At 43.4% G+C, this 19,295-nt stretch overlaps 1 protein-coding gene across 21 annotated transcripts in view; it reads right to left on the bottom strand.

Moving 5' to 3' along the window:
- Positions 1-19,295, bottom strand: part of LOC135908912 (uncharacterized) — a 199,097-nt gene that overhangs the window by 110,793 nt on the left and 69,009 nt on the right. For 11 of the 21 annotated variants that reach the window (XM_070524978.1, XM_070524991.1, XM_070524990.1 and 8 more), the window contains 3 exons: positions 7,795-7,821; positions 6,032-6,058; positions 3,474-3,500 (listed from right to left, as the gene is read on the bottom strand). In XM_070524978.1, coding sequence (XP_070381079.1) covers positions 3,474-3,500; positions 6,032-6,058; positions 7,795-7,821 — 81 coding nt within the window. Of the gene's footprint in view, positions 1-3,473; positions 3,501-6,031; positions 6,059-7,794; positions 7,825-11,035; positions 11,060-11,145; positions 11,232-13,980; positions 14,248-19,295 lie in introns of those variants that run through there. The other 10 variants (XM_065440742.2, XM_070524983.1, XM_070524986.1 and 7 more) reach the window with 7 other exon arrangements.

Genomic DNA, 19,295 nt, shown 5'->3' with positions numbered 1-19,295 from the left:
TTTTGTGACCTCCGTAGAATTATGAAAAGTAAAATCGGAGCATCCATGATGCTTACAATATTGCTTGCTAGAGATTAGCCCTTTCAAACGACATTCCTCTATGTAACATAAACACAGGGAAGCTGTTAATTTGCATGACAAATTCACCGAGACCTACCGGAACGGTTTTCGGCTAAGGTTATTGCAAACAAAGGTGGACAAAGATAGCATCACAATCACGCAATTCGTCTTCTTGCATCACGTCACGTCAGTGCCACATTTTATTTTTTAGAAAATAAATTTAAAAATTTATTAAATTTATCGGAAGCATATGGCTTGTAAAGTATAGCATGCCTGAAATATTTATCAGAATTAACATATGCCCTTTTTTGTTCTTCATAGAAGGTTGATATTTGATCTTTTCCCAGCAACTCAATGTTGAAAGGCATGGCCAAATAACGGAATAAAATGTCCGTAATATTGTTTCAACATTCTTGTCTACAACGTGCACATTCAGGTGGGTAAGGTGCACGAAAACCGAGGGAATTCAAAATTGCTTCGAACCTCGCCGCAGCTGAAACAAATAATTCCCCCATTACCTGAGTACGCCACTAAGAATCCCGAAGGAACGAATGCCTTGACATTAGACCTTCGTGGCAGGTAACTGTTTCACTACGTTTCACGCATGCAAAGTACTTTCTGCCATGGCAAGTGCAACCTAGCAATCGTAGAAAAGCATCCTGCTTGACATTGAACTTTAACGCGGTACAAAACTTCTCTGAATCGAATAGCGCTGTACCTTTTGTTCGCTTTTACCGTCCCTGACAATGCGCCTTGATGCGCCACTGTGATCACTTGAGGCCACGGCCCATTGTAAAAGTGTGTGGCGAGAACGTCTCATAATGAGACTTCTATGAGTGAATGCCGACGTAACGCAATTTGCGAACGCGGGATTTTGGATTGTTTTTCTTTTAGCCTTATGTACAGCACATCCGTCAGACATTACAATAGCCACAAGTAATGTTATCTATAGAACTGCCGCAAATTAGAAAGTGTGTGTGCTTCCTGCAGGAAGATAGCTTGACTTGGATAAGCCGGGCTGGGTAAGGATATGAGAGCACTTCAGGTGAACGACGAAACAATTTTTCGGTGAACATAACTGAGAAATATTTTAGCCACTCGCCGTTACCTGAATATAGTGCTACTTCTTTTAACAGCGGCACTGTCTATGGCTAGGATCTCTAGATATCTTCGTGGTGTAAAGTCACCGGAAGACTGTCCCCATCAATGGCTGATACTCGCATCTGTAACCGCTTATACTCTCGTTAAGCGTAGACCACAAGCACTAAGCAAATTTAAGTGAACAATGCACACATTATTTGAAATCATGCGTACAACATGCAGAGCTCCACGCCTTTCAATAAAGAACAAGCTCAAAGCAACCATCTCAACCACGTGATTGATGATCAGGCGCTCCTGTGCTTACATGCAATGCGAAGCACTCCTTGCATAGGTTCCCCGGTAAAGATTGATGTTGCGCAAGCGGCCATGGCAACGACCGCTTGTGACGTGGGGAGGGAAGTCTCTACCCTTTCGTATGTAAAATAAGCAGCCTATGAACTGACTACCTCGATTTTGCAGCACCTCTATGAGCGGCGGCGTGCTGTCAAATTGATAATTAATCCCATCAATATCATTACTCTAAAATATCATTACTACCTTTACTCTAAAGGCATAAAGCACTGCATACCCCTCTGAGCAGTTGTACTTGTGGTTTTCAAATGATTCTCTAAATATTCACATTCGTTAGGCCAGAATTGGGAGTCAATTTTTTAATATATATAACGAGCGTGAATATTTAGAGTGGGGAAATTTGAAAAATCCACAAATAATTTACACGATGCGGTTAAGGTAGAAGTAATGTGAGACTTCATTCTCGTGTAGAGCTTGCCTCAATAAATAGGTGTCACGTAGCTTCAATAGCGTTAGAATTAGCTAAAGCCATGGCTATACGTATATATATATATATATATATATATATATATATATATATATATATATATATATATATATATATGTATATATATATATTTAAAGCCTGGAACATGTTGTTGCCAGGTGGTTGACCCCCCTGGAGTGCGCCTGGAGACGTGAAATATTCGCATTCTCAGGTGTTGAAATTTACAGCAAGCGCAGCCCAAAATTTTCCGCAAACATCGTGATTAGTCAGCTCATCTCATAAATCAGCTGATGCTCCATATCAGTTGTCGGCAAGACAATCAGCCAACAAAGCGGCATCAATAGCAGCGAGTTGAAAAGTGCAAAAGAAACAGTTGCTATGTCACATTCACTTCCACGAAGAGGTTGAAAATGTCATCCTCCATATTTAGCGTCTTTATCAAACCATCATTTGGGGCTATTACCTCTGCGGAAGCCTGCGAATTGAAGGACGATTCATTGTCGTATTCATTTGTCGTATTGGGAGTCGGTGTCCGAACGGTTCAATTTATTCCGCCTAGTTATGAGACCTGCTAACCTTATGGCTAGCTGAGATGTTATAGCGAGAACCCTGGCTCTGATCTCGCGTAATATCGCCTTTCCAGGGGGAATCTTTATTGAATGCGAAGCGTTTTTCAGAATTTTCTTGGGTTTGTTATGCGATTAGTTTTTACGGTATATAACTGCTTCCGGGGTCTGTCTGTCTGTCTGTCTGTCTGTCTGTCTGTCTGTCTGTCTGTCTGTCTGTCTGTCTGTCTGTCTGTCTGTCTGTCTGTCTGTCTGTGTGTCTGTCTGTCTGTCTGTCTGTCTGTCTGTCTGTCTGTCTGTCTGTCTGTCTGTCTGTCTGTCTGTCTGTCTGTCGGTCTGTCTGTCTGTCTGTCTGTCTGTCTGTCTGTCTGTCTGTCTGTCTGTCTGTCTGTCTGTCTGTCTGTCTGTCTATCTATCTATCTATCTATCTATCTATCTATCTATCTATCTATCTATCTATCTATCTATCTATCTATCTATCTATTTATCTTTATCCCTTTTCCCATAAAGCTGAGTCACTGGATAGTCTAATGAGCTAATCTAATGACTTGCTCATCGTGCTGATGTGCTCACGAAACTGGATTCAAAACTAGCCATCGTACCAACTAGGTTCTCTGGATATGAGCACTGGATATATGAAGCTCGATATATGGCACGGGATCCGTGCAGCTCTTCAATGAACCTCTATGATGACAACTTCTGTAACCGGGTAAACGCAACTGTTCGTGTCGCTGTACAGAGACAAATGCAATGCTTTATAAGTTCTGCCGTATTGATCGCGTGACACGCGGGGAATTTGCGGTGGTGCCCTTAGATGCCGCAGCGCGTGCGCTAGAGGAGAAGCACGACAACCAGCACGTCTTTTCTATGCTACTGCATTGTCTCGCTGCATTGCTTCAATACTAATCTCTTTAACGTGAGCATCGGTCTTAAGTTTACAATTTAGCAAGCTCATGACATGTTCTTACCAAGTGGCTCCGGTATCTCGGGTTCATCTGAAAACGTGAAAGTTTCGAAATACGAAGCATTGAAACATACCAGCAAATGAAAACCAGGCATGTAACTCATCGTCGTGAATCGTTAGCTCATCTTTTGAAGTAGCGCGGTCATCGTGTACAGCAGAACACATGTATAAACTGACGGTAAAGAAATGACCATTAAAGCATTACCAATCTCAACTAGTCGAAAACATGTATATTGTAATCTGCTAGCTGGTTGATGTGTACATCTCAATGAACAACTTCCATAAATTTCCTCCGCGTTTAACATTTCTCCCAAGCCTATATTTCTTGCAAACTATTTCTGTGGAATCCTGCAAGGCGAAAGACCATCCGAGATACACACAATTGTCTTAAGCTTACGGCATTTCGCAGAACTGAATTGCCATTCTTGGAGTCTGGTCTTCAAAGTGATCATTCGTTGAGTCTACTTGTGAGATCTGCTAGGCTTTTGATTAGCTCTTATAATTGAGGGACCCCACTGGGAAGGCCTTGATCTCATGGCCGATCGCCATTCCACTGCAAATTTTAACGCGATAGCGTTAAGGAGCTCGTGTCGCAGAAAAGCCGGTGTCGTCGGCGTCGGGTGTCGGCGTCGGCGGCGTTGACCGTGAGCGATAAATCCCGGCAGGCGCTTCATAAATAAAAAGCAAATTCCAAGATTGGCCCGGTGGGAATCGAACCCGGGTCTCCGGAGTGTGAGACGGAGACGCTACCACTCAGCCACGAGTTCGATGCTTCCAAGCGGTGCAAACGCGCCTCTAGTGAATGCGGTGTTGCCTTCGAAACGAGCCGTGGAAAGGTATACTGCGGTGTATATCGGTAATTATGAACATGTAACGTACAGAAGTCACAATTACACGAGTTGCGAAGTGCGTTTCCGCTGCATTTCTTCTGCGCTTTCCGCACACGCAGAGCCATCTTGCGGCAAACACAGAAGACCCCCTCCTCTCAATGTAAGGCGCTGCCCCGACAGGAGGCGCGCCGCGCGCGCATTGGGACCGCTGCCAGGCGCGTCGCGGGACTCCCTCTCCCCTCACGACGCTTCGCCGTGCTCCCGGTTTAGATTACTATCTATCTCTCTGCCCGTGCCGATCACGACGTTTGGCTGGCGTAGATCGTTTCCCCTCCGAGACACCGAGTTCTTTGGTTCGTTTCGTTCGCTCAGGCGCACGTTTCGTTGCCGCGCCTAACACTGCGTTGCTCGACGTTCACCACGTGATACGTGGGCGCTAAGTCCGATGCGGGGCGCATCGTAAGTGATTGCTGTGCCGTAGCACATTGTCTTATACCCCTTGGCGGGTCGACGGGAACGCTGTCGCGTCCCACTCTTGAAGGCGAAGCTTAAGCGTCCTCCAATTTTTTCGCTACATGTGAAGCTTTTCTTAAAAATTCTAATGTTTTTTCTGTGTTTAGCTTTTTTGAGTACCTAATGAACTTTTCGGGTCTGTCTGCCTGTCTGTGTATCTATCTATCTATCTATCTATCTATCTATCTATCTATCTATCTATCTATCTATCTATCTATCTATCTATCTATCTATCTATCTATCTATCTATCTATCTATCTATCTATCTATCTATCTATCCATCCATCCATCCATCCATCTATCTATCTATCTATCTATCTATCTATCTATCTATCTATCTATCTATCTATCTATCTATCTATCTATCTATCTATCTATCTATCTATCTATCTATCTATCTATCTATCTATCCATCCATCCATCCATCTATCTATCTATCTATCTATCTATCTATCTATCTATCTATCTATCTATCTATCTATCTATCTATCTATCTATCTATCTATCTATCTACGTATCTATCTGTCCATCTATCTATTTACTATCTATCTATCTATCTATCTATCTATCTATCTATCTATCTATCTATCTATCTATCTATCTATCTCTCTGTCTGTCTATCTATCTATCTATCTATCTATCTATCTATCTATCTATCTATCTATCTATCTATCTATCTATCTATCTATGTATGTATCTATCTGTCTATCTATTTATCTATATCCATTTTCAGGTAAAGCTGAGTCACTGGATAGTCTAATGAGCTAGTCTAATGACTTGCTCATCGGGCTGATGTGCTCACGAAACTGGATTCAAATCTAGCCATCGCACAAACTAGGTTCACTGGATATGAGCACTGGATATGTGAAACTGGATATATGGCACGGTATCCGTGCAGCTCTTCAATGAACCTTTATGATGACAACTTGTGTAACTGGGTAAACGCAACTGTTTGTGTCGCTGTTCAGAGAAAAATGCGATGCTTTATAAGTTCTGCCATAGCTCCACGCAATTGAATCCGTGACATGCGAGGACTCTGCCACTAGATACCACTTATACCACTAGATGCCGCAGCACGTGCGCTAGAGAAGAAACATGACAGCCTGCACATCTCAACTTTGCCATTGCGGTGTCTCGCTGCATTGCTTCAATGCTAATCTCGTTAACGTCGGCATCCGTCATAAGTTTGCAATTTAGCAAGCTCACTACATGTTCTCACCAATTGGCTCCGGTATTTCGGGTTCATCTGAAAACATGAAAATTTCCAAATAAGAAGCATTGAAATGCACCAGCAAAAGAAGAACAGGTATGTAATTCATCGTGTGACTCATTAGCTTATCTTTTGAATTAACGCGGCCTTCGTGCACAGGACAACACATACATAAATTGTCGGTAAAGAAATGACCAGTATAGCAGTAGCAATCTCGTCTGGTCGAAAACATGTATATTGCAATCTGCTAGCTGGTTCATGTATATTTCAACGAACAACTTCCAAAAATTTGCTCCGCATTTAGCATTTCCTCCGAACCTATATTTCCGGCAAACTAGTCCAGTTCAGTTCAGTTTATTATTATTTAAGTACAATGAATTGGTATGAGACAATATACAGAATAGGGTCCCAAAGTCAAAGACTTCAACTGGTCCCTCGGTTAATTATAACAATGTAGAGGTGTACTAAATAAGAGCAAGCTAACTAAAAGAAACACGCACAATCACGAAAATATATCATCGAAAAATAAGATAAATGAAAACAAATTGAATGTACACAAGCCTAGCGTGCAAAACAAAAAATCTATCAATACACACAATTCACAAATGTAATGTAATGAACGACGTAAACTTAGTTGCACATAGTTACACACTTCTCTGGAATCCTGAAAAGGCGAAAGATCATCCAAGAAAGCCACAATTTTCTTAAGCTTACGGCATTCCGCAGAACTAAATTGCCAGTTTTGGAGTCTGGTCTTCGAAGTGATAATTCGCTAGTCTAGTTGTGATATCGGATAGCCTTTTGGTTAGCTCATATGGTCGAGGGACCACACTGGAAAGGCCTTGAAATATGGCCGATCGCCATTCCAGGGCACATTTTTCGCTACATGTGATGCTCTTCTTAAAAATTATAATGCTTTTTTTTTAAATATTACACTAAATGAACCCAAACATTCACTTAACAGGACTAATGCTTCTGAACTAGAGTCACATTGTTTCAATTGCGGTTGTAAACTTTCGTTTCAAGACACAAAAATTCTTTCAACACAACAATTGCCGAACCACACGGGAAATAATCGAGGCATTCCACATTACATGTTTAGGAGAGACTTGCGTTAGTCATAAATCTTGGTCTCTGTTATATTGTGAATGTCAGTATCTTCGCAGCACGAGCATCTGAAGTAGAATCTTTTTGTAACGAAAATTGTTTTGAAATGAAAACGGAATATATACGAAACGAAACGAAGCGTATATATATATATATATATATATATATATATATATATATATATATATATATATATATATATGTATGTATGTATGTACATATATGTATATGTGTTTCGTTTCAGAAAAATGTAGTTAGGAGTTAGCGGTCGTCCTGTCTGCTTCTAGTCTGTGTCTGTGTCCCCTTGCGTTGGAACAAACCATGATGCTGATGATGCGATGATGATGAAACGATGGATCCGTGCAGCTCTTCAATGAACCTCTATGATGACAACTTGTGTAATCGGGTAAACGCAACTGTTCGTGTCGCTGTACAGAGACAAATGCAATGCTTTATAAGTTCTGCCGTATTGATCGCGTGACACGCGGGGAATTTGCGGTGGTGCCCTTAGATGCCGCAGCGCGTGCGCTAGAGGAGAAGCACGACAACTAGCACGTCTTTTCTATGCTACTGCATTGTCTCGCTGCATTGCTGCAATACTAATCTCTTTAACGTCAGCATCGGTCTTAAGTTTACAATTTAGCAAGCTCATGACATGTTCTTACCAAGTGGCTCCGGTATCTCGGGTTCATCTGAAAACGTGAAAGTTTCCAAATACGAAGCATTGAAACATACCAGCAAATGAAAACGAGGCATGTAACTCATCGACGTGAATCGTTAGCTAATCATTTGAAGTAGCGCGGTCATCGTGTACAGCAGAACACATATATAAACTGACGGTAAAGAAATGACCATTAAAGCATTACCAATCTCAACTAGTCGAAAACATGTACATAGCAATATGCTAGCTGGTTCATGTGTACATCTCAATGAACAACTTCCATAAATTTCCTCCACGTTTAACATTTCTCCCAAGCCTATTTTTCTTGCAAACTATTTCTGTGGAATCCTCCAAGGCGAAAGACAATCCGAGAAACGCGCAATTATCTTAAGCTTACGGCATTTCGCAGAACTGAATTGCCATTCTTGGAGTCTGGTCTTCGAAGTGATCATTCGTTGAGTCTAGTTGTGAGATCTGCTAGGCTTTTGATTAGCTCTTATGATTGAGGGACCCAACTGGGAAGGCCTTGATCTCATGGCCGATCGCCATTCCACTGCAAATTTTTCGCTACATGTGAAGCTTTTCTTGAAAATTCTAATGTTTTTTTTCGGACTTTAGCTTTTTTGAGTACCTAATGAACTTTTCGGGTCTGTCTGTCTGTCTGTCTGTCTGTCTGTCTGTCTGTCTGTCTGTCTGTCTGTCTGTCTGTCTGTCTGTCTGTCTGTGTCTGCCTGCCTGCCTGCCTGCCTGTCTGTCTGTCTGTCTGTCTGTCTGTCTGTCTATCTATCTATCTATCTATCTATCTATCTATCTATCTATCTATCTATCTATCTATCTATCTATCTATCTATCTATCTATCTATCTATCTATCTATCTATCTATCTATTTATCTATCTATCTATCTATCTATCTATCTATCTATCTATCTATCTATCTATCTATCTATCTCTCTATCTGTCTGTCTGTCTGTCTATCTATCTATCTATCTATCTATCTATCTATCTATCTATCTATCTATCTATCTATCTATCTATCTATCTATCTATCTATCTATCTATCTGTCTGTCTGTCTGTCTGTCTGTCTGTTTGTCTGTCTGTCTGTCTGTCTGTCTGTCTGTCTGTCTGTCTGTCTGTCTGTCTGTCTGTCTGTCTATCTATCTATCTATCTATCTATCTATCTATCTATCTATCTATCTATCTATCTATCTATCTATCTATCTATCTATCTATATATCTATCTATCCATCCATCTATCTATTTACTATCTATCTATCTATGTATCTATCTATCTATCTATCTATCTATCTATCTATCTATCTATCTATCTATCTATCTATCTATCTATCTATCTATCTATCTATCTATCTATCTATCTATTTACTATCTATCTATGTATCTATCTATCTATCTATCTATCTATTTACTATCTGTCTATCTATGTATGTATCTATCTATCTATCTATCTATCTATCTATCTATCTATCTATCTATCTATCTATCTATTTACTATCTATCTATCTATCTATCTATCTATCTATCTATCTATCAATCAATCTATCTATCTATCTATCTATCTATCTATCTATCTATCTATAATCACTTTCCCAACAAGCTATGTCACTGGGTAGATAGTCCATTGTTTAATTGGTAGCTCATACAGATGATGTGCTCATGAGCATGTGTTGGTGTGCTAGTTGGTTGACCATGATTACAGAGACGGCGCCGAATAAAACAACACACGAAACGCCTACGTACTGTCTCGTGTTCCCCTTCGTCGTGTATTGTTTTATTCGGCGCCGTCTTTGTACTCGTCCTCATGAGACAATATTCCTAGCATTCGAACCAACTTGGGCAACAGAGTAAGCGGCGATGTTTATGTGTCGCTTTCTAGTGACATATACAGCGAATTCATTACGAGTTCTGCGGTAGCGTCACGCATGAACTTTGCGGTGGTGTGACTAGATGGCGCAGTCTGTGAAGTGAGACCATCAGAAAAGGAACCCAGCGGCATAGACATATGTCCGTAGTCGTATGTCGCGGCATTCCTTCAATGTTAATCGCATTGCCGTCGACATCTCCCGCAAGCCTTCAATTTTGCAAGCTTCTATCTTACTAGGTAATTCCAGATACCGAGGCCCATCTAAAAACGTGATGTTTCCAAATACCAAGCAGTGAAATTTAACAGGAAATGAAGGCGGCATGTTTAGTTCATCTTTGTGACTTGACAGCTGATCTCCTGTACCAGAATGACCATATTTTACAAAAGGAGATTTATATGAATAGACGGTCAAAAATGTAACTGTTAAATCTGTAGCAACGTTGGCGAGTTGAAAACAGTTTAATTGGAAGCTGTTGTCTAATTCATCCTTTATTCAATGAACAAATTGCTTGAATCTTCCGCCTCGTTTAGCATTTTTGTGGAACCCATCTTTGCAGCAAATGGTTCTGCGGAAGCCTGCAAGGTCAAGGACCACCCAAAAAATGCCATACTGCTATCCGATTGCGCACTTTCGTAGATTTTATGTGCAATATTGGGAGTATGGCGTCTCCTAACTGTCCATTTATTCGATCACCATTCCAGCGCCCATTTCTGATTTGTTGCGAAGCTTTTATTGAATTTCTGTTTTTTGCTTTGGGCTACACGTGTCTGGACTGAATTTCCCCCATTCACGAATGTAGCCGTGAGGATTGGAGAACTGCGTTTCTACGAAAATAAATATTATAAAGATGTCGTTTTAGATAAAGGGATCCAGACACCGATGGTAATAAATATGCATACGCACAGCTTCTGCTGACGCCTGATTGCTCACAGAGGTGCCTTCACTGTACTCATGTAACGCTTTCCGAGACAAGCGCTGTAAAGGTGAACATACTCACATTACCTTTTCATTGGATGGCTAGGTTTGGACGTCCACAAGGGCAGTTTTCGTTTCAATGTTTTTGGTTATGCCTATGATTGCATTAACTGAAATGAAATTAGGAAAAGCACCTAAACATGGGCTATTTCTTAACTATATTATCTCTCTATCTAATGTGATGAACACTGCATTTCGTCTTAAAAAAGATGAATAGAAGACAGCCGGACGGGCTCCATTTATTATGAGCAAAGCGTAGCGAAATGTTCAATGATGAGTGTGTTACGAGGGACTGCTAAAGAAAGGCGTATTGTCAGAGTGCTTAGAGTGAAGAGATATCCGTAAGTACAGCGATTTGTCAGTAGACATCACATGCTCATACTTAGCTGGAGCGATTCGCAATGGATATTCACCTGCAGAAGGTGAATTAATATTTAAACGAATGGAAATCTGGCCCGTAGGCCAAATAACAATGTGCCACAAGGCAAGCAATACTCACTCATGGTCTTGCTGTGTCAGTGGCGCGTAGCCGTGGAGGGGTCCTGAAAGATCACAAGCAGAGCTTCGGAAAAGATCGCAGTGCGCCTACAAAAAAAAAACGTCGAATCATTGCGTGTATACTATATACATTATATTGCTGATAAAGAACGGCAGACTGAGTATAGAGGAAGAACATGTACAGTAATAGCGCCAAGGCAAAACAAGTGCTGCACAAAAGCGGTAACCTGCCTCGAAGCGCTGCATAACCATCTCTCAAACCCTGCAATAACGTGCTACAATGAAATCTCAAACGAGGCACCGTATAGTGACACTTCTGACATAAGGTTCTTAGCGGTGACACCGGATGGTGGAAAGGTTACTCCCGTGAATATCCTTTTCTTCATGTGCGATCTTTTTAAAATCTATCAGAGTTCTTTAAAAACCGACCTAATGAAAACACCTTATATTGTTAATGCTAATATCTTTACAAGTGTAATATCCGCACTCCATACTGTGGTGTCGTTGCGTAGGGCAAAAACCAATTACTGTGCGAGGCACCTGTCAAGTGCACAGCAGGTGCCATTGTTCACAGCACAGCAGGTGCCAATATCCCAGCAACCTTTAGTTTGCAGATGACATTGTGCTGTTCAGACACACTGCGGATGAGGATCTTTACAGAGTATAAGGGTGGGGTTGAATATCAATATGCAAAAAAAAGATAATGATCAATAGCCTGGCAAGGGAACAAGAGTCCAGGATCGCCAGTTACCCTCAACAGCCCGTCCGTCCGTCCGTCCGTCCATTCGTCTGTCTGTCTGTCTGTCTGTCTGTCTGTCTGTCTGTCTGTCTGTCTGTCTGTCTGTCTGTCTGTCTGTCTGTCTGTCTGTCTGTCTGTCTGTCTGTCTGTCTGTCTGTCTGTCTGTCTGTCTGTCTGTCTGTCTGTCTGTCTGTCTGTCTGTCTGTCTGTCTGTCTGTCTGTCTGTCTGTCTGTCTGTCTGTCTGTCTGTCTGTCTGTCTGTCTGTCTGTCTGTCTGTCTGTCTGTCTGTCTGTCTGTCTGTCTGTCTGTCTGTCTGTCTGTCTGTCTGCCTGCCTGTCTGTCTGTCTGTCTGTCTGTCTGTCTGTCTGTCTGTCTGTCTGTCTGTCTGTCTGTCTGTCTGTCTGTCTGTCTGTCTGTCTGTCTGTCTGTCTGTCTGTCTGTCTGTCTGTCTGTCTGTCTGTCTGTCTGTCTGTCTGTCTGTCTGTCTGTCTGTCTGTCTGTCTGTCTGTCTGTCTGTCTGTCTGTCTGTCTGTCTGTCTGTCTGTCTGTCTGTCTGTCTGTCTGTCTGTCTGTCTGTCTGTCTGTCTGTCTGTCTGTCTGTCTGTCTGTCTGTCTGTCTGTCTGTCTGTCTGTCTGTCTGTCTGTCTGTCTGTCTGTCTGTCTGTCTGTCTGTCTGTCTGTCTGTCTGTCTGTCTGTCTGTCTGTCTGTCTGTCTGTCTGTCTGTCTGTCTGTCTGTCTGTCTGTCTGTCTGTCTGTCTGTCTGTCTGTCTGTCTGTCTGTCTGTCTGTCTGTCTGTCTGTCTGTCTGTCTGTCTGTCTGTCTGTCTGTCTGTCTGTCTGTCTGTCTGTCTGTCTGTCTGTCTGTCTGTCTGTCTGTCTGTCTGTCTGTCTGTCTGTCTGTCTGTCTGTCTGTCTGTCTGTCTGTCTGTCTGTCTGTCTGTCTGTCTGTCTGTCTGTCTGTCTGTCTGTCTGTCTGTCTGTCTGTCTGTCTGTCTGTGCACCCGTCCATCCACCTATGTCTTGGTGCTGTTATGGCCGTTTATAATTTTGGTGTGCACCAAAGTTGGCTTAGTATGACAACAGTGTGTGACGAACATAACTGATGCGTTCTGATATGAATGTCATGGCATGCGTGTCGTGTAGGTCATGAAATAGCCGCCTACATGATGCTATGTACGAAAACTGACACAGTATGAGAAGAGTGTATGATGTACATAAATAATCGTAGGGGACATGAACATGATGACATGTGTCTCATGTAGGTCATGACACCACCGCCTAATGCTTTCATAGATACCAAGTGACGAAACGACCGTGAAACCAATTGGCATATTATGACACCAGTGTATGACGAACATAAATGATGGGTCATGACATGAATGTCATGACAGGCGTCCAATGTGGGTCATGAAACAGCCGCCTACATCATGGTGCTCTCCTGGTTGTTTTGTTAACTCTGTAGACTCCCCGCACACTCGTTTGCATAACATCAATTTCCACATGGTATGGAATTTGCCGGCATTCTTTTTTTAAACGTAGGCAACAAATGATGCCTGATAAAGTACCTGAGCGGAAGTACCAGATACGATTGAAAATATGCTTCGCGTTAAAAAAAAACCTCACTTTCGTATGAGCTCGAACCCGGGTCTTCTCGATAGGAAAAGCGCATTTATAACAAAAGTATTCCTGCTGCTCGTCAACATGTGCAACGACGCGTCAGTGGATTAGGAAATGTAGGGAAGGAGGAAATGCCTGCGATGCTGGTAAAACAGAAAATGTCATCGCTGGCTGCGGCATCCTCTCTGGAATTTCAGGGATGACCACATGTGCCGCTATACTGCGCTGATATTACCACGAAACAGCGGATGTGTGCCGCAGCCGTCTCTAGTGATGTGGGATCTGTGTGGTTCTGGCTGGATAACTACTCATATCCTAGCGATTGCGTAGTTTTCTATACGAGTGAATCCAACCGTCTTTGCTTCGCTAAAGAAGCCTTGTCATCTTGTGTTAAGCCCACCGGTTCGCGTTCCCTAACTTTGGGTGGGCGACGTGGAAAACTTCTTATTGATACTAATGGCTGGTCGGGAAAACCTCACCTTGCTCACTGGGTTTTCCAGGAGCTCCTTGCTTGCCAGGAGAAGTCCAATGTGCAAGTGTGCTGCTCGCAACTCTTGGGACCGCTGTCGCAGCAGCTCCTCACGGCCACAGTAGCGAGGGGACCTGGGGATGAAAGAAATGGTGACGTCTTCCGGACTACGCGCTGCGATTAAAGCCTTAAAAGCGACGGTCGGGTAGGCAAAGGTCTTCTTCTTCTGGCTCGTGCCACGCTACCTGCACCCGCTCCCCGAGACTTGCCCATCTTGTTTTTTTCGAAGCAATGGCTATGACCCACTACTGAAAACAGAAGCGATAAACTCGTGCATCTCAAATTATTTTTAACTAAAGCGCACCACCAAATGAGACGTTGACGTGACTTGGCTTATTTGTGGGATTTTCTTCCTGTTGTCAAAGGAAGCGGTAGGTGTGGCAGACGTTTGCATAGACTAAACGCAGAATAATTGAGCTTTAGTGACGATGATATATAGGGTTTTATGGCACAACGTTCAATTATGGCCAAAGAGCACCACTCAATGGTATACTGCAGTCGATGACGTGGTCAATCACAATCGGCAAATGTATATATGTAGAGTGGCTGGACAAAGCCCTAAAACTGTGTCTTTAATGTGAGAAAAATACATACGTATTGAAATAATGACAATGCCTGCTGAGGCATGCCGTTGGCCTGAGATATATGGTTTCTACTGATCAATATTTTGAAAAGTACAAATGCCAATACTACTACTGCCTTGTCATGGCACTGAAACGCAAGAGCCTGGAGGCATGTGCTCTAGGAGACGCTACTAATATTTAGGAAACTTAAAACAGCTTTGTTTGCGAATAATGGTTCCACACCAAGAAACATGGCTGGATGGAGATAAGTTGACGGTTGGTAAGCTGCAGGAAGGTGTCTTTCTCGCTCAGTGGCTTTCCGGTTGCCGGCAATCTAGAACGAAACAGAGTGCGGTCGGCCGCTTGCTACATTTAGCAAAAGTGGGAGGTCCACCGTCAATGAAGAAGTGACAATAGGGACGTATGTGTGCCGTATTATCCTCCAGTCGACAAAACAGCACATCCTTTCGTAGCTCTTTTGCTATCCATGGCCAATTACCTAAATACGGCTTATTTAACATGTTTTACGTTTATTTGTACCAAAAGGATTGACAGCAATTTCAAGTAATTTTATCAAAAAGTCTTGCGATCTATAGCATGGTTAGCTGAGAGGATAGGATGGCTGATTTTGTTATGAGCACAATGCCTGAGTTCTAGCTGTTCCACAGCAGCCCTCTTGACCGTGAAGGACCGCCGCCCCGAAGAGCCCGCTGCCCAATCAACCCGGGGAAAGGGGGGTTGCCGGGGTCAATGCACTAAATACTCGGTTTTCCATCTGACAACGGCAACGCTATCGCATTAAATCATTTCGAATACCTCGCCGTGGCAATTCGATGGGGACTCGTCAAGGTGGCGAGTGATGCGAAACGCGGAAATAAAGAAATAGAGAAATGGGTGGGAAAAAATACCACGTGAAGGCAGTTAACCAATTAGGAGACGCAGACATTCCCTCCTGCCTCCTCATGTGTTCCTCGCAGCAGCCTTGGTGGCAAGATAAAGGTATGATGCTACCTTATTTATTTATTTATTTATTGGTACCTCAAATACCCAATTTGGGGTTTTACATGAGGGGTGGCCATATTTACATAATATTTTCAATAAATGCCTTGAACGATGAATGACTGGAGTGGTGATTTAGACGCGAATCGGCGCAAGAAAAAAGCGAAGATTTTTTTCACGTGAACCTAACAAAGATCGATTTTATTTTAACCCTAGGGAAAGAGAAAACGGTGGGGTACACTTACAAGGTTGGGCGCGGTGTGGTACTAGCAGTCAAAACACTCCGAAACTGAAACGGAAGCCGAGGATATAACAGCCAGCCCATGCGACAGTGACGCTGCCTCCATTTATCGCTCATTCCTGCTGTTGTCAGTTGTGCTAGCTGGCTGTGTTTGGCTCGAGTGTTCATCGACGTTGGTGCTGTTTGTGACGTTTTTGTGCAGTATTTGCGAGTTTTGCTCGCATTTTTTAAAACAAAGGCTCATTTTCCCTGAATTTGTCCATCTGGAAATATACAGCAGAGTTGTTAACACAGTATTTTCACCTGCGCCTAATTATTTCATAAATTTTACTTACACATGTACACGAGTAATTTCACATTTAATAAAACTGTGTGGTTACTCGGACCACTGTCATTAAGTAATGAATAAATAATTATGTAATAACCAATTTGTAAATAAATTTGCTATATCCAATACATCGTTCATCATGCGATTTTAGAATAGGTGCTCCTACGTAAGCAGCTACAACTCAAACACAAGTTGATCATGAGGTCGAGTGGGTGGTGTCCTCTTTTCAGGACTACACTGGCCATGGCTGCTGGACGAACTTACTGGACGAGCGATTCTTGACCCGCTAGGGTATCGCTGTTCAGAGTACTGCTGGATGTGCTAAGCGTCTTAGAATGTTGACGTTTGCACCCATACTTCCACGAGATCTGGGAGAATGTAGGGTGTTGTCATCGCACCAAGGCCAGATGCCGCAATACGTGAGTGGCTGCATATTGTTATATCTGCGTAGTTGTGGGAATGCGTTTGCTTGCATAAGTGGTAGGGCTAGTGTGTTTTCTGTCCTGAGCTTTTTGTGAAGAAGAGTGTAAATGCTGCGGTCAAGCCGCTGCATCTCGAGGCGTTCGCCATCATTGGATGGTAACGGAGTGAACGTAAAAGGTGGGGATTGACAGGATAAGTGGTTTTCTTTGTTATTGCCTGTGACTGTCCTGTACTTCATCGCCCTATCGTCCTGCCAGTATCCTTATGATCGACTGCACCCTACCCACCGGGCACAGATATAAAGGAATACTCTCGCACTGTATCGGATATCACTCTTACCGCGGCTACAACGTGCTGTCGCAATTTGTGTGCTATAACCACCAAGATATGTAGTTACAGTGTAGGAGAAGGGTATAGTGTGTACAGAGGTGGCGAGTGAGATGTATTTGCACGAGCTGGCCAGTACGGGAAGTTCTGACACTGGAACCCCAACTCATGCGAGAGTAACGCCACCAACATACGTCGTTCATTGCTGCTTTTTAGAGCGCAGCTCTTTGGCGTCCGTTCCTGGGTATCGCGTCGGCGTTGTCGTCGGCCTCGTAACCAGCTCCGCCCCCCTTTCATCCCCCCAGCGCTAGCAGCGACCGACTGATACCGCTGGATGCCGCTGACGCCGCTAGAGAGTCAAGATAACGTGACTGCATAGAACACCGTCGCCGCCATGCAGAAAGAGGAGGAAAGGGTCCCCCCCCCTGGTTCTTAGCGCTGCGGAAGCGAGGGTATCATATTGTTTGTGTCGGCATCGGCGGCGTTGTCCCTGAAACCAACTCCGCAGCTGGGGTTGACTCACTATCGGCGTCAGCGGCATCAGTCAGTCGCTGCTATCTCTTCCCTCCTCCCTTTATCGTGTTGTCCGCTTGCTGCACGCGCTTCTGCCCCCATCGTTTGCCGCTGGGTGTACACGCCGCACCCCTCCCACCCCTTCCTGCGAGTCTCCGGTTGTCAAAGCGCCGGCTCGAACTTTGAAGTTGGCGAACTGTGCGCCGCAAAGTTGCCCAACGGCTTGCTGGTAGTAGCTGCCTACTTCGCCCCTACCGCACTCACGAAAGACGTCGTGCACTTCCTGCAACTCGCATTAACCGTCCATCGATCCACACCGATGTTAGTAGTGGGGGACTTTAATGTTGACATAAAGACAAACAGCAATTTCCTAACACTTATGCGGGAGAACATCCCGTTCCTCTCGCTCGTAACGCGTCCCACGGCTGTGACAACCTCGCGAGGCACTTGTATGGATCTCGTCTTTGAGAATCAAGCATTGGTGTACCAAGTCGAACATATATCAGTCTATTTCTCCGACCACAAAGCTTCCTTCATGACTGTCAAGAACTGTTAGTGGAGTCTTTGTTAAAGGAATACGTGTGAAAAATAAAAAAAAAAATTCTGTGATAGCGCATACATGTGTTGCTCGATTTCTTTGCCTCAATCTATCGAAAAGGTGAAACAGCTTATTTGCTGCGCTCAAATTTCGCATTAGGAAGTAACGTAATCGTCGGTAATTTTTTTGAGTTGCGGTTGCTGTGTGCGGTTTGCCTGTTCGTCAACGTGTGTGCTGTTTGGTATTTTTCTATGTGTCGTGTTTGAGATTTTACAGCGAAGCTGTACATAGCTAGTACATCTTTGTCATCCGCGAACAACCCTGGAACTAGCTCGTACGTTGGTCATCATCGTCTGCTTCCACAGCCGACTCCGTTGCAGCCCATTGCTTAAGGAGGTACGAGTCATTTATTGGCAAGAGGAAACTATTGTCATCGTCGTCCTCTTCGTGGTCGTCTCGATCCCAATCGGGCTACCACTAACACCACCACAAGGAGAAATACAACCAAGTGAGCCGAAGGACAAAACTTTAATACGGCAACCTAGGGTGATGCAACAACGAATCATATAAAATGCACAATAAATTATAATAGTAAAGAAATCACAAACATCTCCAACGTATTGCCACCGCTGGCAAGCGCTGAAAGTTTTTATTTCTCAATTCAACTCTAGCCACCTCGACTCGGCGTCACGTGATATTCAGTGTCCTCTTCACCACGCGAACACGCCAAAATGGGTCGGCCCTCAGTGGATCGGCACTACCGCAAGCGTTCAGGTAGTGGTAGTCGCCTAGGTGAACGTTGAATAGGAGCATCACCATGATGGCCGCAGGTCGGTAGATGGTTTTAGCAGGACCCTGCACTGCGTATGCAGCCGTAAAGGCAATCTTTGAACAATTTCACGCGCCAACCAAGCAATTACTTATGCATGCAATAGACATCACTTGATTGTGATTATAGTTGTTGATTTCAAAAACAAGAAATGAAAGATCCACATATTTGCTGAAGCTGTGAAGTGACTTATTCAAGACTGAACCCGATAGTGACAGCTATTTGAAACAGTATTTCGTCTGATGTATAGCAAGCAACAATAGGCATTCTGAGCGAAAAATAGTTCGTCACATATGATAGCAAAAAAAGGCTATGCGCTTTTAATTTAGTCAACGTTTAACTTTCGCATCTCCGATATTCTGATGTCGCATAATAGTTTGATGTGATCGAGATCCGAAAGTATTGCATGAGCCTCTGCTGTGTAATACTCGTTTGGGGGTGGAGGACGTCGGCACATGGAAATGATGACCCAACTACTTTCATGGATCGGCAAAAATTCGGGAC

Source organism: Dermacentor albipictus, chromosome 9 (genome assembly GCF_038994185.2).
Source record: "Dermacentor albipictus isolate Rhodes 1998 colony chromosome 9, USDA_Dalb.pri_finalv2, whole genome shotgun sequence".
NCBI lineage: Eukaryota > Metazoa > Arthropoda > Arachnida > Ixodida > Ixodidae > Dermacentor > Dermacentor albipictus.
Note: the sequence above shows the minus strand (reverse complement) of the source record. Positions and strands in the feature narration are given on the sequence as shown.